The sequence below is a fragment of the Pecten maximus genome, chromosome 13 (genome assembly GCF_902652985.1).
Source record: "Pecten maximus chromosome 13, xPecMax1.1, whole genome shotgun sequence".
Classification (NCBI taxonomy): Eukaryota; Metazoa; Mollusca; class Bivalvia; order Pectinida; family Pectinidae; genus Pecten; species Pecten maximus.
The window spans coordinates 13,939,044-13,966,249 of NC_047027.1; the positions used below are offsets into that span (position 1 = coordinate 13,939,044).

At 40.2% G+C, this 27,206-nt stretch overlaps 1 protein-coding gene across 1 annotated transcript; it reads right to left on the reverse strand.

Annotated features, from left to right (window-relative positions):
• Nucleotides 1-1,246: 1,246 nt before the first annotated feature.
• On the reverse strand, nucleotides 1,247-26,934 carry LOC117340466 (fibropellin-1-like). Its single transcript, XM_033902226.1, has 16 exons — nucleotides 26,931-26,934; nucleotides 26,210-26,382; nucleotides 25,317-25,482; nucleotides 24,809-24,997; nucleotides 23,920-24,093; nucleotides 20,816-20,995; nucleotides 20,404-20,568; nucleotides 17,864-17,992; nucleotides 13,324-13,524; nucleotides 8,127-8,333; nucleotides 7,312-7,482; nucleotides 6,203-6,424; nucleotides 5,571-5,804; nucleotides 4,524-4,654; nucleotides 2,840-3,026; nucleotides 1,247-1,392 (listed from the first exon to the last, which is right to left on the reverse strand). Exons 1-16 carry the CDS (start codon nucleotides 26,932-26,934, stop codon nucleotides 1,247-1,249), a joined length of 2,679 nt encoding a protein of 892 aa, XP_033758117.1.
• Nucleotides 26,935-27,206: the final 272 nt, after the last annotated feature.

Genomic DNA, 27,206 nt, shown 5'->3' on the forward strand with positions numbered 1-27,206 from the left:
ATGACCCTGGCTGTTATAAAATAGCCATTCTGAAACTTGCATGTGCCATCAAATTTATAATTGACATCATAGCTGCATGAAATCTAGCTTATTCCTGAATAGACTGCAGATAAGCATGTATCTCAAAAATAGGACGTTAAACAAAAATAAAACAAACCAAAGGGCTCAAATAAGTACCCATTAGCTCTCTAGGTGTGCATCCTACCACTAGACTAAAAGGAGATTCTCATTAGCCTGTAAATAAGGGGACCTATACTCTTCACTTTTACACTACTCGTTCGTTCAGAGTCTTTGCCCCGGCCAGAAGACAACCACAACTCACTTTCTTTAGCTCCAAGAAAGCCTCTTATATAGCTTTTACATTAAGTGGTCAATGGCAATAAATATGTAATAGGAAGGGGCAATGAATGATTCCCTGCCTAGTGCGCTCAAAGGGCCTCAAACTATTGACAATTCTCTATCCAAGCAGTCTTCTTATCACAAGGCTTAAATAAAATTCCCGCTAGTTTCAGGTGGTAACTTAAGGTGACCTAGATAAATACTTTTCTCTATTACACTTCCCCCTCCTTCACAAAGTCTTCACCCTCAAATACAACCACAACCCACGTTCTTTGACTTCAAGGAATTCTCTCAATCTCCTACTAGCTTACACTTTGAGTGGTTAACAGCACCAAATCTTATGGAGCTTGGGGTGGTCAGTCAAATCTGTAGTTGACTGTAGGAAAGAGCAATGAAATATATCCTACCCCACCAGGGCTCAAATTTGCAACATTTCGTTCTCTGAGCGGACATGCTACCAAAAGCTTTTACACAACTCCCTTCTTTCTAAATCTAAAATTCTGGTCCTATAACACATATCACTGTCAATAGAAATTAATAAAGCTCAGCAAAATCAACTGTTGAAAAGCGTCATTATAAGTTAGTAGAGGAGGTTATCATGAGACTGGGGCCTGGTTTGACTTTAATCGGTAATGTTTTCTGACCGATCAACAGTGAGAGTCTTTAGAGTGTACTTACAGAGCATGTTTTGCCGTAGAAGTTGTCTTTACAACAGTGAGAGTCTTTAGAGTGTACTTACAGAGCATGTTTTGCCGTAGAAGTTGTCTTTACAACAGTGAGAGTCTTTAGAGTGTACTTACAGAGCATGTTTTGCCGTAGAAGTTGTCTTTACAACAGTGAGAGTCTTTAGAGTGTACTTACAGAGCATGTTTTGCTGTAGAAGTTGTCTTTACAACAGTGAGAGTCTTTAGAGTGTACTTACAGAGCATGTTTTGCCGTAGAAGTTGTCTTTACACTGACAGTAAAAGTCATTATCAAGGTTGTAGCACTGATCTGTTTTCTCAGCATCACAAGAGCCTGCAGCACACTCATCAACATCATCACAGTTTTTACCTGGAACATCAACACAGAACATGGCAGAACATAATTTTTCCTGTATCAATCTGAAAAGTTCTCAGAATCCATCATTCAAACAAATTATTTTTGAAGCTGAAGATTTTTTCTTTGAGTTAGAAAAATTCAACATAATTATTGAGCCTACAAAGACAATGAAAAAACACAAACTTTCTCAGTGGTGGATATTAATTACCATATCCATTCTCAGTTTGTTTTGAAAAGGATCTAAAACCTTGTGTGTCTTTTGTACAATAATTTTCAGATCGTCTGCTTGAGGAGTTTTTAGTCCCCAAGGTTTATCGCAACCTGCTTCTCACATTTTAATTAATTTGAAGAGTGACACGACTTAGAATGTATATATAATGTACTTAATATTCTTTTGAAATCCAATATTGAACAAGAGGCCCATGGGCCTTAACGGTCACCTGATTTTTGAAATATTTCAGTAAATTTGAATGAAAGAATGAATTTCAAAACAAATAAAACAAATGATAGTCAAAAATGTGATTTCCCTATAACTATAGTAAAGTTTATCCCCTCCCATGGGGCAAACGCGAGACCCCAGGGCTAGGAAATTCACAATTATGGTAAAGCACCTTAAGACCCTTCGATCTGTGAAGAGTATTTAATTCTACCTTATTTGGGCTGTAAGAGAAGATTTTTAAAATTTCTGTTAATTTGACCCTTTTTGGCCCCGCCCATCAGCCCCTGGGGGTCAGTCAGGGCCAACATGTACATACCATCAAACTGTCATCCCAAGCTGATATGTTAACGAAGTTAGAATGAATTCCAATAAAAATTCAACAAGTAATGGTCAAAAATGTGATTTCCCTATATACACTATAGTAAAGTTTACCCCCTCCCCAGGGGCAAACATGAGACCCCAGGGTCATGAAATTCACAATTTTGGTAAAGCACCTTAAGATCCTTCCATCTATGTAGAGTATTTGATTCTACCATATCTAAGAGTAGAGAAGAAGATTTTTGAAATTTTTGTCAATTTGACCCTTTTTGGCCCCGCCCACCAGCCCCTGGGGGTCAACTAGGGCCAACATGTACATACCATCAAAGTGTCATCCCATGCTGATAATTTGATACAAGTTAGAATGAATTCCAATACAAATCCAACAAATAATAGTCAAAAATGTGATTTCCCTATATAAACTATAGTAAAGTTTACCCCCTCCCCAGGGGCAAACGTGAGACCCCAGGGTCATGAAATTCACAATTTTGGTAAAGCACCTTAAGATCCTTCCATCTATGAAGAGTATTTGATTCAACCATATCTAAGTGTAGAGAAGAAGATTTTTGAAATTTTTGTAAATTTTACCCTTTTTGGCCCCGCCCTGCAGGCCCCTGGGGGTCAACTAGGGCCAACATATTTGCATACCATCAAAGTGTCATCCCATGCTGATAATTTGATACTAAAGAGTTACTTACACACACATGAAGTCGGTGACTTGATTATAACATGTGCCACCATTCTGACACGGGATATCATCACATTTATCCAGCTCCATCTCACAGTTCACACCTGTCAGGTGAGGGCCACATGTACAGGTGTAAGACACACCCATAGGCATACAGGTACCGCCGCGGTGACAAGGATTGCTATCACAGGCGTTTCCATTCTACAGAATCAAAAGTACAGATTAAAAGAGGAAGGAGCGATGAAAAATACCCTGCCCTTGGTTGGGCTCAAACATGGGGCCACGGTGGCCGAGTGGTTAAGGTGTACCAACACTTTATCACTAGCCCTCCACCACTGGGTTGCGAATTTTGAAACCTACGTGGGGCAGTTGCCAGTTACTGACCGTAGGCCGGTGGTTTTTCTCCGGGTACTCCGGCTTTCATCCACCTTTAAAAGTTGGCATGTCCTTAAATGACCCTGGCTGTTATAAAATAGCCATTCTGAAACTTGCATGTGCCATCAAATTTATAATTGACATCATAGCTGCATGAAATCTAGCTTATTCCTGAATAGACTGCAGATAAGCATGTATCTCAAAAATAGGACGTTAAACAAAAATAAAACAAACCAAAGGGCTCAAATAAGTACCCATTCGCTCTCTAGGTGTGCATCCTACCACTAGACTAAAAGGAGATTCCCATTAGCCTGTAAATAAGGGGACCTATACTTCTCACTTTTACACTACTCGTTCTTTCAGAGTCTTTGCCCCGGCCAGAAGACAACCACAACTCACTTTCTTTAGCTCCAAGAAAGCCTCTTCTATAGCTTTAACATTAAGTGGTCAATGGCAATAAATATGTAATAGGAAGGGGCAATGATTGATTCCCTGCCTAGTGCGCTCAAAGGGCCTCAAACTATTGACATTTCTCTCTCCAAGCAGTCTTCTTATCACAAGGCTTATATAAAATTCTAGCTAGTTTCAGGTGGTAACTTAAGGTGACCTAGATAAATACTTTCCTCTATTACACTTCCCCCTCCTTCACAAAGTCTTCACCCTCAAATACAACCACAACCCACGTTCTTGGACTCCAAGGAATTCTCTCAATCTCCTACTAGCTTACACTTTGAGTGGTTAACAGCACCAAATCTTATGGAGCCTTCACTTGGGGTGGTCAGTCAAATCTGTAGTTAATTGTAGGAAAGAGCAATGAAATATATCCTACCCCACCAGGGCTCAAATTTGCAACATTTCGTTCGCTGAGCGGACATGCTACCAAAAGCTTTTACACAACTCCCTCCTCTCTAAATCTAAAATTCTGGTCCTATAACACATATCACTGTCAAAAAATCAACTGTTGAAAAGTGTCATTATAAGTTAGTAGAGGAGGTTATCATGAGACTGGGGCCTGGTTTGACTTTAATCGGTAATGTTTTCTGACCAATCAACAGTGAGAGTCTTTAGAGTGTACTTACAGAGCATGTTTTGCTGTAGAAGTTGTCTTTACAACAGTGAGAGTCTTTAGAGTGTACTTACAGAGCATGTTTTGCCGTAGAAGTTGTCTTTACAACAGTGAGAGTCTTTAGAGTGTACTTACAGAGCATGTTTTGCCGTAGAAGTTATCTTTACAACAGTGAGAGTCTTTAGAGTGTACTTACAGAGCATGTTTTGCTGTAGAAGTTGTCTTTACAACAGTGAGAGTCTTTAGAGTGTACTTACAGAGCATGTTTTGCCGTAGAAGTTATCTTTACACTGACAGTAAAAGTCATTATCAAGGTTGTAGCACTGATCTGTTTTCTCAGCATCACAAGGGCCTGCAGCACACTCATCAACATCATCACAGTTTTTACCTGGGACATCAACACAGAACATGGCAGATCATAATTTTTCCTGTATCAATCTGAAAAGTTCTCAGAATCCATCATTCAAACAAATTATTTTTGAAGCTGAAGATTTTTTCTTTGAGTTAAAAAAATTCAACAAAGTAACATAATTATTGAGCCTACACAGACAATGAAAAAACACAAACTTTCTCAGTGGTGGATATTCAATTACCATATCCAATTCTGGTTCACCCTCAGCCATGAAAGCTTCCTGTAAAATTTCATTGAATTTAGTTCAGCGGTTTTTTGAGAAGAAGTTGAAAATGTAAATTGTTTACGACGCACGACGGACGACGCACGACGCACGACGCCGGACAAAAGGCGATTGCAATAGGTCAACTGAGACTTCGTCTCAGGTGACCTAAAAACATCATGATATTTATTGAAATTATGAGTCTTGTACCTCTCGACATTCAGATTTTGACATTTCATTTGACCTGTTTTAAGTTTCCTCCGCCACCTCCTGTACATATGAATTTTGCCCCTTAGCATCACTGACAAGTCCCAGAAGGACAAGACAGCCGTCTGATGCAGTCTTATTCATTTTGGCTCTACTGAATCTAACTCTCGATTTGTTTGAAAGGTGCTCATATCTTGTGTCTTTTGTATAATCCTTATCGCGAGTGCTTTGAAATTGAGCAGAAGAATATGATTTCAAATGTAGATAAAAACAAGTATAGTGGACACTCGATAATCCGGACATCTTCATTCCCAGCTCAAACCAAATTTCCAGACAGATGAGAAGAAATAACGTTACCGAAATCCGTTCATAGACATTTCCATCTGGATTGTGAGTTTTCCAGACTAATGGTGTCTGGATTATCACGGGTCTACTGTACATTAAATCACAGCCACATATTATACTGCCGTAAATGTCCCTTACCTATAGTACCTGGTGGACAAGAACAGCTGTAGTCATTGATGCCGACCTCTGTACAAGTACCGCCATTCTTACAGGGTAGACTTAGACACTCGTTGTAGTCATAGCGACAGTTGAGCCCCCCATAACCAGGGACACAGACACAATAGTACTCTCCTACACCATTGAAGCATGTGCCTCCGTTCTGACAAGGCGACCCCGCACAGTAGTTGTTCTGTTGACAAATTCTGCTACTATCTGTTTAAAAATTCAACAAAATACCAAATTAACTTATACAGTGTATATATATAGTGATTAATATTCCTTTTGTCAAAAATTTCATACACCCAGATAATTTTTGCTAAATTTATTTGAAAAGTAGTTAAAAAGAGTTTCCATATGATGAAGTTTGATTTCAGATATTGGGCAAAAAATTGATTATACAGGAAAATACTGTAGAAATTCCGTTTCTAATAAGGCTACAGGACTTTTCTGACAGCTTTTTGGGGCCCCATTCCCAATTTATAAATTTACAGTTTACTACTGAAAAACACTTTCCCATTTCACCAATTTTCTTTCCAAAATGAGACAAAAATTCCTAATGAGGAAAACGCCCTGGACTAATCATCCCTTGTTTATATAGGATTGGTACATACCTTCTGTATAGTGGTCTGTACAGGGACACACGTAACTTTCGTTGACGTAAAATGGACGACACACATCACGATCCCCACAGAATCCACTCAAACACACAGACTGCTGATCCCAGTTCTGGCAGTACTCCCCCGTATAACCAGCGACACATCTACACGTAAAGCTTGTCTCGGTCAAAACATCACAGGTCCCGCCATTCATACATGGTGAAGAATTACAGTCATCTGCGTGAGACAATATACAGTGTTTACTGATGGCAATGAGACCAAATTATCCTCCAAAATCCATTTTATGATTTACATTTAATTTTAATACTTCCACATTTTAATAACCTCCTTCAAAAAGTTGTTGACAGTCACTTGGAGGTCATTGAAGAAAAAATTAGAAGAAAGTTTGAGTTTGAGATAAAGGCAAGATACAGCTTTAAATGGCTCTTGATATTTATTGATAATATTTTTGCCCCCTATAAAATTTACAGAAAAAACCCATTAATTCTTTTTTTTTCTTAAGTTTTTTTTTTTTACCAATTTTTCACTTCACGTTAGAAACAATATCTGAATGACAAGACTTTCTGTAAACATAATATCTGTTTTGAGCACGACTTACAAGGACAGCGACCCACAAGACTGTATCTGATTTGAGCACGACTTACAAGGACAACGACCCACAAGACTGTATCTGTTTTGAGCACGACTTATAAGGACAGCGACCCACAAGACTGTATCTGATTTGAGCACGACTTACATGGACAGCGACCCACAAGACTGTATCTGTTTGGATCATGACTTACATGGACAGCAACCCACAAGACTGTATCTGATTTGAGCACGACTTACAAGGACAGCGACCCACAAGACTGTATCTGTTTTGAGCACGTCTTACAAGGACAGCAACCCACAAGACGGTATCTGTTTTGAGCACGACTTACAAGGACAGCAACCCACAAGACGGTATCTGTTTTGAGCACGTCTTACAAGGCAGCGACCCACAAGACTGTATCTGATTTCAGCACGACTTACATGGACGGCAACCCACAAGACTGTATCTGATTTGAGCACGACTTACAAGGACAGCGACCCACAAGACTATATCTGATTTGAGCACGACTTACATGGACAGCGACCCACAAGACTGTATCTGTTGATGGCTGGATGGTAAGCACAGTAACTCTTCCGTGTGTAGGGTACACTGCCGTATGTACAGGACAGGGTGTAGTAATCTCCATATTTAACTTCAGTGTTAGGAGAGCCAGGGTCGATTGTGTTGGAGTCACATGTTATCTCTGAGTGTAAATGGACAAAGTTCAAATTAAGAATGGTATATTTGTAATTTAAAGGTCAAAGTTCAAATTAAGAATGGTGTATTTGTAATTAAAAGGTCAAAGTTCAAATCTATTCATGGTAATTCCAATGGTCAAAATTCAAATCAATTTATGGAATTTTTTTCAGTTAAATGTCCAATCTATAAATGGTAATTAAAGTTCAAATCTTTAATTTACTAAGATGAACAATGACAATCATTTCTAAAATCTTGGCCCTAGAATCAGTTCGTTTTTCTATCTGAAAAAATATTTTAGTGTAATTCTCATACTTTCCAAAAAGTAACAGATGTCAATTACAAAAAGTATTTTCCTACAAATAAGTTTTACAGAAGTCATGCAGAACTACCTTAAATTATTTTGAACATTGAACTATATGCACATTATTTGACAATCAAACCAATCAGTTTTAAAGTAAACATGCACAACTAGGATGAAGGAGAACCTACACAAAAATTGATTAAAAAAATTAAAACTTCTACCAATTTTCCTTTACTTAAAAGAAATTCCTAATTCAAAATTTTCCATAGGAAATTCCTCGTTAAGGAACATTTATGAAACCAGCCTTGTATGATTATTTGGAGGAAGTTACACTGGAATATTCTGACCTTGACATTCAGGTACAGGTGAGCTCCAGGTGGCATCGGCCTGACAGGTCCGGGTATGAGTGGGGGATAGAGTGTCTTTGATAGTGTAACCTCTGTTACACAAGTAGGTCAATGTGTCCTTGAACAGGAAAATTGTCTTCAGGGTCAGCGCTCGGCCATTTCTGTCAGGCGTTCTGTACTCAGACATTGGCAGGTCACACTGGGTTACTGGGTAAACAAAACAGCAAATCTCATAATTCAAATTTGGTTATTGGGGATAAAAACAGCAAATCTCATAATTAAAATTTGGTTATGGCAACAAAAACAGCAAATCTCATAATTCTTACAAGGATGACAAGCCGATGATGGCTCCGAGTGACTACACTGACCTTGATGCCAGGTAAAAGGTATCATGGTTAAAGACTGCACTGGGTATTGACCCAGGACTACTGGCTTACTAGCCTGACACTATACTGGGTATCAAACCCAGGACTACTGGCTTACTAGCCTGACACTATACTGGGTATCGAACCCAGGACTACTGGCTTACTAGCCCAACACTATACTGGGTATCAAACCCAGGACTACTCGCTTACTAGCCTGACACTATACTGGGTATCGAACCCAGGACTACTGGCTTGCTAGCCTAAAACTATACTGGGTATCGAACCCAGGACTACTGGCTTACTAGCCTAACACTATACTGGGTATCGAACCCAGGATCACTAGCTTACTAGCCTAACACTATACTGGGTATCGAACCCAGGACTACTGGCTCACTAGCCTAAAACTATACTGGGTATCGAACCCAGGACTACTGGCTTACTAGCCTAACACTATACTGGGTATCGAACCCAGGACTACTGGCTTGCTAGCCTAAAACTATACTGGGTATCGAACCCAGGACTACTGGCTTACTAGCCTGACACTGTACTGGGTATAGAACCCAGGACAACTGGCTTACTATCCTAATATTATACTGGGTATCAAACCCAGGACTACTGGCTTACTAGCCTAACACTATACTGGGTATAGAACCCAGGACTACTGGCTTACTAGCCTAAAACTATACTGGGTATCGAACCCAGGACTACTGGCTTACTAGCCTGACACTATACTGGGTATCGAACCAAGGACAACTGGCTTGCTAGCCTAATATTATACTGGGTATCAAACCCAGGACTACTAGCTTACTAGCCTAATAATATACTGGGTATCGAACCCAGGATCTCTAGCTTACTAGCCTAACACTATACTGGGTATAGAACCCAGGACTACTGGCTTACTGGCTTACTAGCCTGACACTATACTGGGTATCGAACCCAGGACTACTGGCTTACTAGCCTAAAACTATACTGGGTATCAAACCCAGGACTACTGGCTTACTAGCCTGACACTATACTGGGTATCAAACCCAGGACTACTGGCTTACTAGCCTAAAACTATACTGGGTATCAAACCCAGGACTACTGGCTTACTAGCCTGACACTATACTGGGTATCAAACCCAGGACTACTGGCTTACTAGCCTGACACTATACTGGGTATCGAACACAGGACTACTGGCTTACTAGCCTAAAACTATACTGGGTATCGAACCCAGGACTACTGGCTTACTAGCCTAACACTATACTGGGTATCGAACCCAGGATCACTAGCTTACTAGCCTAACACTATACTGGGTATCGAACCCAGGACTACTGGCTTACTAGCCTAAAACTATACTGGGTATCGAACCCAGAACTACTGGCTTACTAGCCTAACACTATACTGGGTATCGAACCCAGGACTACTGGCTTACTAGCCTAATATTATACTGGGTATCGAACCCAGGACTACTGGCTTACTAGCCTGACACTATACTGGGTATCGAACCCAGGACTACTGGCTTACTAGCCTAACACTATACTGGGTATCAAACCCAGGATCACTAGCTTACTAGCCTAACACTATACTGGGTATCGAACCCAGGACTACTGGCTTACTAGCCTAAAACTATACTGGGTATCGAACACAGGACTACTGGCTTACTAGCCCAACACTATACTGGGTATCGAACCCAGGACTACTGGCTTGCTAGCCTAAAACTATACTGGGTATCGAACCCAGGACTACTGGCTTACTAGCCTGACACTGTACTGGGTATAGAACCCAGGACAACTGGCTTACTATCCTAATATTATACTGGGTATCAAACCCAGGACTACTGGCTTACTAGCCTAACACTATACTGGGTATAGAACCCAGGACTACTGGCTTACTAGCCTAAAACTATACTGGGTATCGAACCCAGGACTACTGGCTTACTAGCCTGAGACTATACTGGGTATCAAACCCTGAGGACTACTGGCTTACTAGCCTAACACTATACTGGGTATAGAACCCAGGACTACTGGCTTACTGGCTTACTAGCCTGACACTATACTGGGTATCGAACCCAGGACTACTGGCTTACTAGCCTAAAACTATACTGGGTATCAAACCCAGGACTACTGGCTTACTAGCCTGACACTATACTGGGTATCAAACCCAGGACTACTGGCTTACTAGCCTAAAACTATACTGGGTATCAAACCCAGGACTACTGGCTTACTAGCCTGACACTATACTGGGTATCAAACCCAGGACTACTGGCTTACTAGCCTGACACTATACTGGGTATCAAACCCAGGACTACTGGCTTACTAGCCTGACACTATACTGGGTATCGAACACAGGACTACTGGCTTACTAGCCTAAAACTATACTGGGTATCGAACCCAGGACTACTGGCTTACTAGCCTAACACTATACTGGGTATCGAACCCAGGATCACTAGCTTACTAGCCTAACACTATACTGGGTATCGAACCCAGGACTACTGGCTTACTAGCCTAAAACTATACTGGGTATCGAACCCAGAACTACTGGCTTACTAGCCTAACACTATACTGGGTATCGAACCCAGGACTACTGGCTTACTAGCCTAATATTATACTGGGTATCGAACCCAGGACTACTGGCTTACTAGCCTGACACTATACTGGGTATCGAACCCAGGACTACTGGCTTACTAGCCTAATACTATACTGGGTATCAAACCCAGGATCACTAGCTTACTAGCCTAACACTATACTGGGTATCGAACCCAGGACTACTGGCTTACTAGCCTAAAACTATACTGGGTATCGAACACAGGACTACTGGCTTACTAGCCCAACACTATACTGGGTATCGAACCCAGGACTACTGGCTTGCTAGCCTAAAACTATACTGGGTATCGAACCCAGGACTACTGGCTTACTAGCCTGACACTGTACTGGGTATAGAACCCAGGACAACTGGCTTACTATCCTAATATTATACTGGGTATCAAACCCAGGACTACTGGCTTACTAGCCTAACACTATACTGGGTATAGAACCCAGGACTACTGGCTTACTAGCCTAAAACTATACTGGGTATCGAACCCAGGACTACTGGCTTACTGGCTTACTAGCCTGACACTATACTGGGTATCGAACCCAGGACTACTGGCTTACTAGCCTGAGACTATACTGGGTATCAAACCCTGAGGACTACTGGCTTATTAGCCTAACACTATACTGGGTATCAAACCCAGGACAACTGGCTTACTAGCCTGACACTATACTGGGTATAGAACCCAGGACTACTGGCTTATTAGCCTAACACTATACTGGGTATCAAACCCAGGACTACTGGCTTACTAGCCTAAAACTATACTGGGTATCAAACCCAGGACTACTGGCTTACTAGCCTGACACTATACTGGGTATCAAACCCAGGACTACTGGCTTACTAGCCTAAAACTATACTGGGTATCAAACCCAGGACTACTGGCTTACTAGCCTGACACTATACTGGGTATCGAACACAGGACTACTGGCTTACTAGCCTAAAACTATACTGGGTATCGAACCCAGGACTACTGGCTTACTAGCCTAACACTATACTGGGTATCGAACCCAGGATCACTAGCTTACTAGCCTAACACTATACTGGGTATCGAACCCAGGACTACTGGCTTACTAGCCTAAAACTATACTGGGTATCGAACCCAGGACTACTGGCTTACTAGCCTAACACTATACTGGGTATCGAACCCAGGACTACTGGCTTACTAGCCTAATATTATACTGGGTATCGAACCCAGGACTACTGGCTTACTAGCCTAACACTATACTGGGTATTGAACTCAGGACTACTGGCTTACTAGTCTGAAACTATACTGGGTATCGAACCCAGGGCTACTGGCTTACTAGCCTGAAACTATACTGGGTATTGAACCCAGGACAACTGGCTTACTATCCTAATATCATACTGGGTATCGAACCCAGGACTACTGGCTTACTAGCCTTAAACTATACTGGGTATCGAACCCAGGACTACTGGCTTACTAGCCTGAAACTATATTGGGTATCGAACCAAGGACAACTGGCTTACTATCCTAATATTATACTGGGTATCAAACCCAGGACTACTGGCTTAGTAGCCTAATATTATACTGGGTATCGAACCTAGGATCTCTAGCTAACTAGCCTAAACACTATACTGGGTATAGAACCCAGGACTACTGGCTTACTAGCCTAACACTATACTGGGTATAGAACCCAGGACAACTGGCTTACTATCCTAATATTATACTGGGTATCAAACCCAGGACTACTGGCTTACTAGCCTAAAACTATACTGGGTATCGAACCCAGGACTACTGGCTTACTATCCTAAAACTATACTGGGTATCAAACCCTGGACTACTGGCTTACTAGCCTGACACTATACTGGGTATTGAACCCAGGACTACAGGCGTAATTACTAGCCTGACATTTTACTGGGTATCGAACCCAGGACTACTGGCTTACTAGCCTAACACTATACTGGGTATCGAACCCAGGACTACTGGCTTACTATCCTAATATTAAAATGGGTATCAAACCCAGGACTACTGGCTTACTAGCCTAAAACTATACTGGGTATCAAACCCAGGACTACTGGCTTACTAGCCTAAAACTATACTGGGTATTGAACCCAGGACTACAGGTGTAATTACTAGCCTGACATTTTACGGGGTATCGAACCCAGGACTACTGGCTTACTAGCCTAACACTATACTGGGTATCGAACCCAGGACTACTGGCTTACTTATTAAGTCTGACACTATACTGGGTATCAAACCCAGTAACACCCAATATTACTGTTCTCTATAGAAAAACACTCACCCACACACGAATGATTTATGTGATAAGAGTTCCAAGGATCCAGTCCTGTCTCCCCAGACAGTAGTCCTACTGCTTTGAGCTGTCCGACCCCTGGTCCTGGGTACAGTGTCCCTCCGGTCAGACACCGACAGTCGTACGACCCCGGGGTATTCTGACAGTCCATCTCACAGTAACTGTTGTCTTCTAGACACTCATTGATATCTGCAAAAACATCAACACACACACCTGGTAATTAACACTGAATATGTAGAAAATTGAATCAACTAAGGCCAAACTAAAGGAAATGTCTAAGGGAGATAATCCATCTTATGAAGATAAAGTCTGGCTTTAATCTGAGGCTGCTTTTACCCAGGAAAATACATATCTTTATATATATGGTAAGGTATCTAACTCTAGCATGCATATGTCTGAACATTTCGGATCACTTTCCTCATCAAATGTTCAACTAATGTATTTAAAATCAATGACAGTAAAATCAATTTCTATATTTTATCAGCATTTTACAAATCTGATATGGATTGTTACTTCACGTTTTTTACTCTTCAATACTGTATACTGTTGTGTGTATAGACAACACTCATGTATAGAAACACCAATCATTCCGACATCCCTGACTATCCAGGCATACATGTCAACATACATAAACAAGTCAATCCAATCGATTTATAATCCAACTCAGTTTCCAAACATTTTTGACCATATTTGTAACAATTCTCTTCATGTGACCTGATCATGAGATCTCACAGTGACAATAGTACATATCTTCAAACTGAAAATCATTTTCCATGAGAATTTAATCGCATCATTCACATTACAAATATGGATTAAGAGTGTTTCGAAATTGTGAGGGGGTTTGAAAGATGAGATATTTGGTTCAATGGTCTACAATTTACAAGATTTACCCTCACAAACATTAGGTTCTGTGGTCTATGTTTAACAAGACTTACCCACACAGACATCAGATTCCGTGGTTGACAGGACTTACCCTCTCAGATATTAGGGTCCGTGGTCTACGATTTACATGACTTACCCTCAGACATTAGGGTCTGTGGTTGACAGTTAACAAGACTTACCCTCACAGACATTAGGGTCCGTGGATTACAATTAACAGGACTTACCCACAGACATTAGGGTCTGTGGTTTATGGTTTACACAACTTACCCTCACAGACATTAGGGTCCGTGGTTCACATTAAACAGGACTTACCCTCACAGACATTAGGGTCCGTGGTTCACATTAAACAGGACTTACCCACAGACATTAGGGTCCGTGGTTGACGGTTTACAAGACTTACCCTCACAGACATTAGGGTCCGTGGTTGACAGTTTAACAGGACTTACCCTCACAGACATTCGGGTCCGTGGTTTACATTTAACATGACTTACCCTCACAGACATTAGGGTCCGTGGTTGACATTTAACATGACTTACCCTCACAGACATTAGGGTCCGTGGTCTACGATTTACATGACTTACCCTCAGACATTAGGGTCCGTGGTTGACAGTTAACAAGACTTACCCTCACAGACATTAGGGTCCGTGGTTGCCAGTTAACAAGACTTACCCTCACAGACATTAGGGTCCGTGGTTGACAGTTAACACGACTTACCCTCACAGACATTAGGGTCCGTGGATTACATTTAACAGGACTTACCCACAGACATTAGGGTCTGTGGTTGATGGTTTACACAACTTACCCTCACAGACATTAGGGTCCGTGGTTCACATTAAACAGGACTTACCCTCACAGACATTAGGGTCCGTGGTTGACAGTTTAACAGGACTTACCCTCACAGACATTCGGGTCCGTGGTTTACATTTAACATGACTTACCCTCACAGACATTAGGGTCCTTGGTTGACATTTAACATGACTTACCCTCACAGACATTAGGGTCTGTGGTCTACATTTAACATGACTTACCCCCACAGACATTACAATAATTAGGGTCCGTGGTTGACGTTTAACAGGACTTAATTACCCTCACAGACATTAGGGTCCGTCGCTTACATTTAACATGACTTACCCTCACAGACATTAGGGTCCGTGGTCTACATTTAACATGACTTACCTCCACAGACATTAGGGTCCGTTGTCTACAGTTTACAAAACTTACCCCCACAGACATTAGGGTCCGTTGTCTACAGTTTACAAAACTTACCCTCACAGACATTAGGGTCCATGGTCTAGGGTTTACATGACTTACCCTCACAGACATTCGGGTCCGTGGTTTACATTTAACAGGACTTATCCACACAGACATTAGGGTCCATGGTTGACATTTAACAGGACATAACTTCACAGACATTCGGGTCCGTGGTCTACAGTTAACAGGACTTACCCTCACAGACATTAGGGTCTGTGGTTTACATTTAACAGGACTTACCCACACAGACATTAGGGTCTGTGGTTGACGTTTAACAGGACATAACTTCACAGACATTAGGGTCCGTGGTTAATGTTTAACAGGACTTACCCTCACAGACATTAGGGTCCGTGGTTAATGTTTAACAGGACTTTCCCACACAGACATTAGGGTCTGTGGTTAACGTTTAACAGGACTTACCCACACAGACATTAGGGTCCGTGGTTGACAGGACTTACCCTCACAGACATTAGGGTTCGTGGTTAATGTTTAACAGGACTTACACACACAGACATTAGGGTCCGTGGTTGACAGGACTTACCCTCACAGACATTAGGGTCCGTGGTTAATGTTTAACAGGACTTACCCACACAGACATTAGGGTCTGTGGTTTACATTTAACAGGACTTATCCACACAGACATTAGGGTCCATGGTTGACATTTAACAGGACATAACTTCACAGACATTCGGGTCCGTGGTCTACAGTTAACAGGACTTACCCTCACAGACATTAGGGTCCATGGTTGACATTTAACAGGACATAACTTCACAGACATTCGGGTCCGTGGTTTACATTTAACAGGACTTATCCACACAGACATTAGGGTCCATGGTTGACATTTAACAGGACATAACTTCACAGACATTCGGGTCCGTGGTCTACAGTTAACAGGACTTACCCTCACAGACATTAGGGTCTGTGGTTTACATTTAACAGGACTTACCCACACAGACATTAGGGTCTGTGGTTGACGTTTAACAGGACATAACTTCACAGACATTAGGGTCCGTGGTTGACAGGACTTACCCTCACAGACATTAGGGTCCGTGGTTAATGTTTAACAGGACTTACCCTCACAGACATTAGGGTCCGTGGTTAATGTTTAACAGGACTTTCCCACACAGACATTAGGGTCTGTGGTTAACGTTTAACAGGACTTACCCTCACAGACATTAGGGTCTGTGGTTAATGTTTAACAGGACTTACCCACACAGACATTAGGGTCCGTGGTTGACAGGACTTACCCTCACAGACATTAGAGTTCGTGGTTAATGTTTAACAGGACTTACACACACAGACATTAGGGTCCGTGGTTGACAGGACTTACCCTCACAGACATTAGGGTCCGTGGTTAATGTTTAACAGGACTTAACCACACAGACATTAGGGTCTGTGATTGACAGGACTTACCCACACAGACTTTAGGGTCCGTGGTTGACAGGACTTACCCTCACAGACATTAGGGTCCGTGGTTGACATTTAACAGGACTTTCCCACACAAACATCAGATTCCGTGGTTGACAGGACTCACCCTCACAGACATTAGGGTCCGTGGTTGACAGGACTTACCCTCACAGACATTAGGGTCCGTGGTTGACAGGACTTACCCTCACAGACATTAGGGTCTGTGGTTAATGTTTAACAGGACTTACCCTCACAGACATTAGGGTCCGTGGTCTTCGTTAAACAGGACTTACCCACACAGACATTAGGGTCCGTGGTTTACATTTAACAGGACTTACCCTCACAGACATTAGAGTCTGTTGTTGACGGTAAACAGGACTTACCCACACAGACATTAGGGTCCGTGGTTTACATTTAACAGGACTTACCCTCACAGACATTAGGGTCCGTGGTTTACATTTAACAGGACTTACCCTCACAGACATTAGGGTCTGTGGTTGACAGGACTTACCCTCACAGACATTAGGGTCCGTGGTTAACAGGACTTACCCTCACAGACATTAGGGTCCGTGGTTGACAGGACTTACCCACACAGACATTAGGGTCCGTGGTTGACAGGACTTACTCTCACAGACATTAGGGTCCGTGGTTGACAGGACTTACCCTCACAGACATTAGGGCCCGTGGTTGACAGGACTTACCCACACAGACATTATGGTCCGTGGTTGACAGGACTTACCCACACAGACATTATGGTCCGTGGTTGACAGGACTTACCCACACAGACATTAGGGTCCGTGGTTGACAGGACTTACCCTCACAGACATTAGGGTCCGTGGTTGACAGGACTTACCCTCACAGACATTAGGGTCTGTGGTTGACAGTTTACACGACTTACCTACACAGACATTAGGGTCCGTGGTTGACGGTAAACAGGACTTACCCACACAGACATTACGGTCCGTGGTTGATGTTAAACAGGACTTACCCACACAGACATTACGGTCCGTGGTCGACAGTTTATACCCTACTGGACAGGAACAGGTGTAGCTTCCTTTACTGTCTGTACAGGTCTGTGTAGGATGACACGGGTTGGAAGTCATACACTCGTCAATGTCTACAACATAAATCCAAACTTTCCTTTTAGTTTTTAAGTAATATAATTCAAATTTGAAGGAATGTGTTCTTACACATCAAGATTTATATTTTTCAGCATGAGCCTACCTTCAAATCAGGTTTGGAAAGATTAACCATCTCTTTTGTAATCTCTTTATATCATTTTTTAGGCTTAATTTGGATTTTATTTTTCATTTTAAGCTTCATGTTTGCCATCTGAATTTCTAAACAGTCCAAAATCCAACATTGTCAGCATTTTTTATTGAGACAATTGTAAAATCTGATTTAAAATCAAAGAGAGGTCCTTACAGTTCTGAGAAAATGTGTCACAAATTTTTACTTTCTATATCCAAAATAGCTGTCTGCTGACAAGTGTCACAAATTTTTACTTTCTATATCCAAAATAGCTGTCTGCTGACAAGTGTCACAAATTTTTACTTTCTATATCCAAAATAGCTGTCTGCTGACCAGTGTCACAAATTTTTACTTTCTATATCCAAAATAGCTGTCTGCTGACCAGTGTCACAAATTTTTACTTTCTATATCCAAAATAGCTGTCTGCTGACCAGTGTCACAAATTTTTACTTTCTATATCCAAAATAGCTGTCTGCTGACCAGTGTCACAAATTTTTACTTTCTATATCCAAAATAGCTGTCTGCTGACCAGTGTCACAAATTTTTACTTTCTATATCCAAAATAGCTGTCTGCTGACCAGTGTCACAAATTTTTACTTTCTATATCCAAAATAGCTGTCTGCTGACCAGTGTCACAAATTTTTACTTTCTATATCCAAAATAGCTGTCTGCTGACCAGTGTCACAAATTTTTACTTTCTATATCCAAAATAGCTGTCTGCTGACCAGTGTCACAAAATATCATCTACTTATGGACATTGTGATCCCAATATTACCCTTGCCTGTAACTTTGTAATTCAGGAAATATAGTCCCACCAAAGAACGGACAAATTTTTGTTACATTTAGGTCAAAGTTGAAAATGTAGGTCAGAGAAACCTATTTTTGATACTGGTTGTACAGAGCAACCCGCTTATTTGCATAGCCCTGTTTCCATGACAAAATATGCAAATAACCGGAGTATTCGTGTAGGCGGAGTTGGGTTTTGGCCCCTCTTATACACTATGTAGATCGTCAGGTAGGTACTCAAAATGGGCGCTATATGATTGTTTACGTTATTTGCATTAAAAATATAATTAAAAAAACATTATTTAAAATATAAGAGTAAATACGAAATAAATGGGTTGTTATTCTTTGTAAATGTACAAATATTTGCATATACTTCATCGTTTACTACTTGTCACTCCGAGTCTGTGGGTCCGATATCGGTCATACACTCGTGGGTTGGCACTACGATGTACAATGTGATCGTTTCAATTAACATTCATTATCGTCTCGAGATGCGTTTTGTTCCTGCTATGAGTATATTAGTTGTTTGATCATAGATGATGAACTGCTTAAGCAATAGACTGTCTTAAATGACCGTGAGATGTGTATTGTCGTTTGGGTTTGTTTTGGAAAATGGCGCGCACACACACACAAAGAGTTGTCGTTCATTACACATATGCCCCCACAATGCAACGCGCCTAGTAAACAATCATGGCGATCGCAACCTGCCTCAGCGAGTGTTCAAGAGCACAGAACACAGGTTTGGATCGATGCTATAATAAATAAACAAATCTCATCAAAAGATGAGGCATATAAATATTTTATTCAGTAATTCTTCTTCACAATGCTACTGATATGGTCTGGATAATAACTAAAAGTCGATATCGATGCATCGAACATAACCTGTTTTGACGAAGTGTGAACCAATGATTAGATAACGTTGTACATCGTGTCAAATTAACATTGAATCAATATGTAAGTTAAAACACTTTTCTTAAAACTTTTATTACGGGAAAATCACAAAAATACCCTAAAATCAATTAAAATTTTTCAATTTTTTTGGAATTTTTATATGCATATAAGCGGGAGTCCGTGTTTTAGTCGATGCAAATACACGGGATTAAAATACAAAGATAAAGAAGAAAAAAATCGGGACCTGAGAATTTTATGCAAATAAGCGGGATATTCAAATAACCGATATGCAAATAAGTGGGCTCCTCTGTACCACCTTAATGTAATTGAATCCATGCTCCAAGTATAAAGTTCCAGGTGACAAATTAAGTAACAAAGAAAAGGAGCCTGGACAAACTTTCTTTTGATGAAGGTCAAAGGCCAAAATGTAGGTCAAAGTAACCAACTTGATCCACGAAACACCACATCATCCAGGTGAAAAAATTATGCCTCAAGAATAAATTCATTTAACGAAACTTCAGATTTATTAGAAGTGCTGGAAATAAAAAAAGGAGATAGTATTTAAATATTATAAATAACAAAAATATTAAATATACTTACTATCACAAGAGGGTGGAGCCTCCAGTCCACACCTGTAGCGGTCTGATCCAGAGAGGGAAAATCCGGATTTACAGGTCACAACAACTAAGTCACCAACATACACCACGTCGTCAATGGTTACACTCAGAGTGGCATTGACTATCATCTGTTTCCCACAACTTCTCTCTGGATAAAACCAAACACGAGGCCTTATAAAGTGTTAAACTGTACAACACATGACGATGAAATCACCATACTAAGATGAACCGAGATATATGCAAGACAAATTAAATGTGATGATTTGACAGGTAAGATGATGATGACAACAATGATGATGATGTAATATATGCAAGACAAATGTTTTTTGAGATGATGATGATGATGATGACGAAAAACAACGACGAAAACATATCAATGTTATACATGTACTTACTTTGACACTCTGGAAGGTTTGTCGACCACACTCCATTCTTACACGTTACCATGGATTGACCAATGAGCTCGTAGTAATTTTTACACCAGAATTTGAGGATTGTCCCATGTTTGGTACCATTGCCATACACCACCTCCATGTAACCCTCTGACACAGCATGCTGTACAGGACAGGCACTAGCTACAAAGGTACAGCAGAAACTGTCAAAATTACTCAAACCTGCCTATAGAAGCCATTCAAGGAAAATAGGCTTTAATAGACAGATGTCCTTCAGGAAGACGTTCCTGTTAAATGAATTGTGTTAACATGGGAACCAAAACAGCTGGCATTTATAAACAAGATTTTATGTACAAAGGTGGCCTTTAGAGTTAAATTGTTACTGATTAAACAAAACCAAATGTATACAGGTGTTATCAAATAGACACGTGAAAATAGGAATATTTTAATCCCATAATAAACCCAGGGGGTACTACAAATAATATTGCAGGCAATTTACTGAAGAACAAAAGGCATGGGAAGGCTTAATAAAAAATATGGGCTTATTACAGGGCATGTGCTTATCACGGTACATGGGCTTATTATAGGACATAGGCTTTTTACGGGACATGGGATTTTTACCAGCTATGGACTGTTTACATTAATTACCCAGACAAGACGGTGTAGCTCATTAATTACCAAGATAAGACGTGTAGTTCATTAATTACCCGGACAAGACGGTATATAAGACGTGTAGTTCATTAATTACCCAGACAAGACGGCGTAGTTCATAAACTACCCAGACAAGACGTGGAGTTCATTAATTACCCAGACAAGACGGTGTAGTTCATTAATTACCCAGACAAGACGGCGTAGTTCATTAATTACTCAGACAAGACGGCGACGTTCATTAATTACCCAGACAAGACGGTGACGTTCATTAATTACCCAGACAAGACGTGTAGTTCATTAATTACCCAGACAAGACAGTGTAGTTCATTAATTACCCGGACAAGACGGTGAAGTTCATTAATTACCCAGACAAGACAGTGTAGTTCATTAATTACCTAGACAAGACGGCGTAGTTCATAAACTACCCAGACAAGACGTGGAGTTCATTAATTACCCAGACAAGACGGTGTAGTTCATTAATTACCCAGACAAGACAGCGTTGTTCATAAATTACCCAGACAAGAGGTGGAGTTCATTAATTACCCAGACAAGACGGTGTAGTTCATTAATTACCCAGACAAGACGGCGTAGTTCATTAATTACTCAGACAAGACGGCGTAGTTCATTAATTACCCAGACAAGACGGTGACGTTCATTAATTACCCAGACAAGACGTGTAGTTCATTAATTACCCAGACAAGACGGTGACGTTCATTAATTACCCAGACAAGACGGCGTAGTTCATTAATTACTCAGACAAGACGGCGTAGTTCATTAATTACCCAGACAAGACGGTGAAGTTCATTAATTACCCAGACAAGACGGCGTAGTTCATTAATTACCCAGACAAGACGGTGACGTTCATTAATTACCCAGACAAGACGGCGTAGTTCATTAATTACTCAGACAAGACGGCGTAGTTCATTAATTACCCAGACAAGACGGTGAAGTTCATTAATTACCCAGACAAGACGGTGAAGTTCATTAATTACTCAGACAAGACGGCGTAGTTCATTAATTACCCAGACAAGACGGTGACGTTCATTAATTACCCAGACAAGACGGTGTAGTTCATTAATTACCCAGACAAGACGGTGAAGTTCATTAATTACCCAGACAAGACGGTGACGTTCATTAATTACTCAGACAAGATGGCGTAGTTCATTAATTACCCAGACAAGACGGTGACGTTCATTAATCACTCAGACAAGATGTGTAGTTCATTAATTACCCAGACAAGACGGTGACGTTCATTAATTACTCAGACAAGATGGCGTAGTTCATTAATTACCCAGACAAGACGGTGAAGTTCATTAATTACCCAGACAAGACGGCGTAGTTCATTAATTACCCAGACAAGACGGTGAAGTTCATTAATTACCCAGACAAGATGGTGTAGTTCATTAATTACCCAGACAAGACCGTGTAGTTCATTAATTACCCAGACAAGACGGTGAAGTTCATTAATTACCCAGACAAGACGGTGTAGTTCATTAATTACCCAGACAAGACAGCGTAGTTCATTAATTACCCAGACAAGACGTTGAAGTTCATTAATTACCCAGACAAGACGGTGACGTTCATTAATCACTCAGACAAGATGGCGTAGTTCATTAATTACCCAGACAAGACGGTGAAGTTCATTAATTACCCAGACAAGACGGCGTAGTTCATTAATTACCCAGACAAGACGGTGACGTTCATTAATTACCCAGACAAGACGGTGTAGTTTATTAATTACTCAGACAAGACGGCGTAGTTCATTAATTACCCAGACAAGACGGTGAAGTTCATTAATTACCCAGACAAGACGGCGTAGTTCATTAATTACCCAGACAAGACGGTGACGTTCATTAATCACTCAGACAAGATGTGTAGTTCATTAATTACCCAGACAAGACGGTGACGTTCATTAATTACTCAGACAAGATGGCATAGTTCATTAATTACCCAGACAAGACGGTGAAGTTCATTAATTACCCAGACAAGACGGCGTAGTTCATTAATTACCCAGACAAGACGGTGACGTTCATTAATCACTCAGACAAGATGTGTAGTTCATTAATTACCCAGACAAGACGGTGACGTTCATTAATTACTCAGACAAGATGGCGTAGTTCATTAATTACCCAGACAAGATGTGTAGTTCATTAATTACCCAGACAAGACGGTGTAGTTCATTAATTACCCAGACAAGACAGCGTAGTTCATTAATTACCCAGACAAGACGTGTAGTTTATTAATTACCCAGACAAGACGGCGTAGTTCATTAATTACCCAGACAAGACGTGTAGTTCATTAATTACTCAGACAAGACGGTGAAGTTCATTAATTACCCAGACAAGACGGCGTAGTTCATTAATTACTCAGACAAGACGGCGTAGTTCATTAATTACTCAGACAAGATGGTGAAGTTCATTAATTACCCAGACAAGACGCTGTAGTTCATTAATTACCTAGACAAGACGGTCTAGTTCCCCAGTTTCCATCTGCTCCACACACAACATTGAGGTCTCTATCAGCTGTGTAGCCTTCATTACACTTGTAGAGGACAGAGTCGCCTCCCCTTACACCTGTGGTTGAGTTCACAAAACCAAACTTGATCTGGTCGACTGGTCCACAGTTTGACACTGTAGAAATAGAAAACTGTTTATTTATGTTTTCAATGAATGGTCATGATGGCACCTCAAAAAGCAAGATTCCTGAACATTTTTCTGTGAATAAATCCCGTCTCAGATTTCTGATTTTTGAAGACAATGATATTTAACATTTGATAACTTTAGTAACATTTGTAAGAAAAACACCTGATACAACAGTTCAAGTGATTTATATACAACAAGAAAATAATCGTATTACAGGGTTTACTGTAACAGTTGTATAACATATTTTTTTATAGAAAGGTTTTGTTTGGGGAAAATTAAATGATTTTGACAGGGTCTTTTCTCACTGATGCCTTTTTGTCTCATCTTGGGAAGAAAATTGTTAAATTGGGAAAGATTTTTTGAGAAGTTAACTGAAAGTTTTGGGAATTTGGCTTAAATATGAAATAATTTCAATTGGGAATTGGGCCCATTAACGGCCCCAAAAAGCCCCCAGAAAAAGGTGTTTGATATTTATGTCAAATTGAAGCGAAAGGGCATGTACAATGAGATGTTTAAATCAAGGGCCATAACTCATGGCCATTAATTACTGTATGAGTTATGCAATACATAACATTAAAACCCATCAGTTCTGTTTTCAATATTAGAGATAAAATTGTATTCCAAGTCTGACAGAGGGACAGATAAGCTTATTACAGTAAAATCACATGACTTCGTTGGATTATAATTAATCTGACAAACTCACATCTACATGTAGGAAGCTCCTTATCATAGATACCGCCCTCTAAACAGGTGAGAAGGACAGACTCCGACCCCAGATACGGCGGTAGGAAGTAATGTCCAGTCCGACATGTCACGGTCAGCTGGTCATCTATGTGGATGCGGGTGGACTTTGGACTTATATGAACAGTGTCAATGATCAAGTCTGTACAATCTAAAACATATAAAACAACACTTAACATCAACCTACAATATTATATTGATATCTGAATAGACAGATACTCTGGGCAATGACTACAGAATATGGAAACAGGATTTTTTTTGCAAGATGTTTTTGAATTTTTAATACATTACCAACACATGTACTTAATTAATATTTTTCAAAAGTCTGATTATGTTGTAACTGCAAACATTTTAAGATATTCATAATGAGGAATTATTTGTACATTGTCACAAAGAAACAAGAACACGTTATCAGATTTTAATGAATTTATGTCAGATATTTAACCCGATACTTTGTCTATTTTTATAACCTGAGGAAAATGTAGCATTGAATCCAGTATTTTGTCCGTAAGCTCCAGAAGAGAAGGTCATCAACATGGGGCCACTATCAGCTGTTATAATCGTACCGGAGGCTGTCCCACTCAGACCTTGGTTGTTATGAAGGGGAGTGTCCTGACCTGTCAGCCCATTATAAAGCTGTGTGTCAACAAAAACAATATTTAAACATGATGTTAAATCACATCTCTGATAAATACTGTGTATACCACTGACTTTTTATTCTAGAACTTATCATTAATTGGCTTGTTTGATTTTACAGATTTAATTTCTTTACAACAGCCAACTTATTTGGCTTGTTTGATTTTACAGATTTAATTTCTTTACAACAGTAAACAGTCCAATAATGTGTGAATGTACTGGGAGAGAAACACAACAGACACAAGAAGAAGACAGGAAAGAAATTCAATAGGATAATTGACCCTTATGAAGTTATAATTTGACAGATTTTTTCCTTTGGAGAAGAAAAAAAGTTAATTTCCAGAATTTATCAATGTTCAAAAAGGACTAGATAAATGCCCCCGCTGCCACTTGCCATCTAATAACACAGTTTGGTGAGGATCACATCAGCAGTTCCTAAGATCTGCTAGATATATCTCATCAGGACAGGGCAGGACGAAACGTGACCGGGACAGGATTGGTCGGGATGGGCAACCTTTATGACACCCCCCACCCCCAAATTAGAATAACATTTTGCAAAGAAGGCACAGGATGTCCAACATCACTTTTTAAACAAAATTTACCAAAGCAGTATCTATTCTATCTGCTAAATAATAATAAACCCAATTTTAAACCATTTAAACAAAAACATTGAGTGCGGACAGTAATAAGTTAAAGATGATGTATCCATTTTTTCCAATTCAAATACCTTGACATAATCCTTGTACATCTGTGTATCAAAGTCTGTAAACTTAATGCTGATTGGTCGACCAGAGATGGAACGTAATTTCCAGCTACACTCCAGCTGATTGGGGTAGTTCTTGACACTGTACACAGGGGAGGTAAATCTTCCACTGTCAGCCAGGAGGTCAAAATCACAACCTAAAGATTTTGAATGGCTGGTTAAATAGATATTGAACATTGAAAACCAATCAATTGAAAGCAATCACTTTGTCTGAACAATGCCAACAGAATACTGATGATATAGTCATGGGGACAAAACTTAGCAACAGGCAATCGTGTAGGCAGTAAACCAGTAACTGTGGGCTATTTCAGTAAATTATAAAACCTGCAACATGACTCCAGATTTGTCAAACTTATTTTTATATGTACTTTCTTATTTGGTATAATATGTTTTGTTTCCTCCAACACCCACCATGCATAGAATTTCTCTTTTTTTTAGAGTCCTGCCATAGGATACAAATATTACTGGAATAGCCCAAATATTTTTGGAAACATATTCTTATTAATCATTAATACATTTTTATTAAATATATCTAAAATACAGTATTAGAAAAAAAAAAATGTTACAGTAGGTAAAATATATTTTTGTTAACATAGTATGTGACCCAATGTCCAACTTTTGGAACATGCTGCACCATTTCCCTGACAGAAAAAACATAGTTTCTGCATTAATATATAATACTTGCCCATTACATATGTCAGAAATATTCCTCTGCAGGCTAGATGCTCAACAAGTTGCATGGATACCAGCATTTTATTTCCCGTTGCCATGACTACCACAGGTCCATCACTGTCTGAGGTCAAGGTCAGAAGGACATCAGATAGTGGGTTGTCACCATCTTTGAACTTGACAACATCAGAGCCACAGAGGTCGACATCTTTAATCTGTGTGAAAATTTAATCACAGATTTTTAATCAACTTGTATTTAATTGATCATGAGAATCCAACATTAGTGTCTATG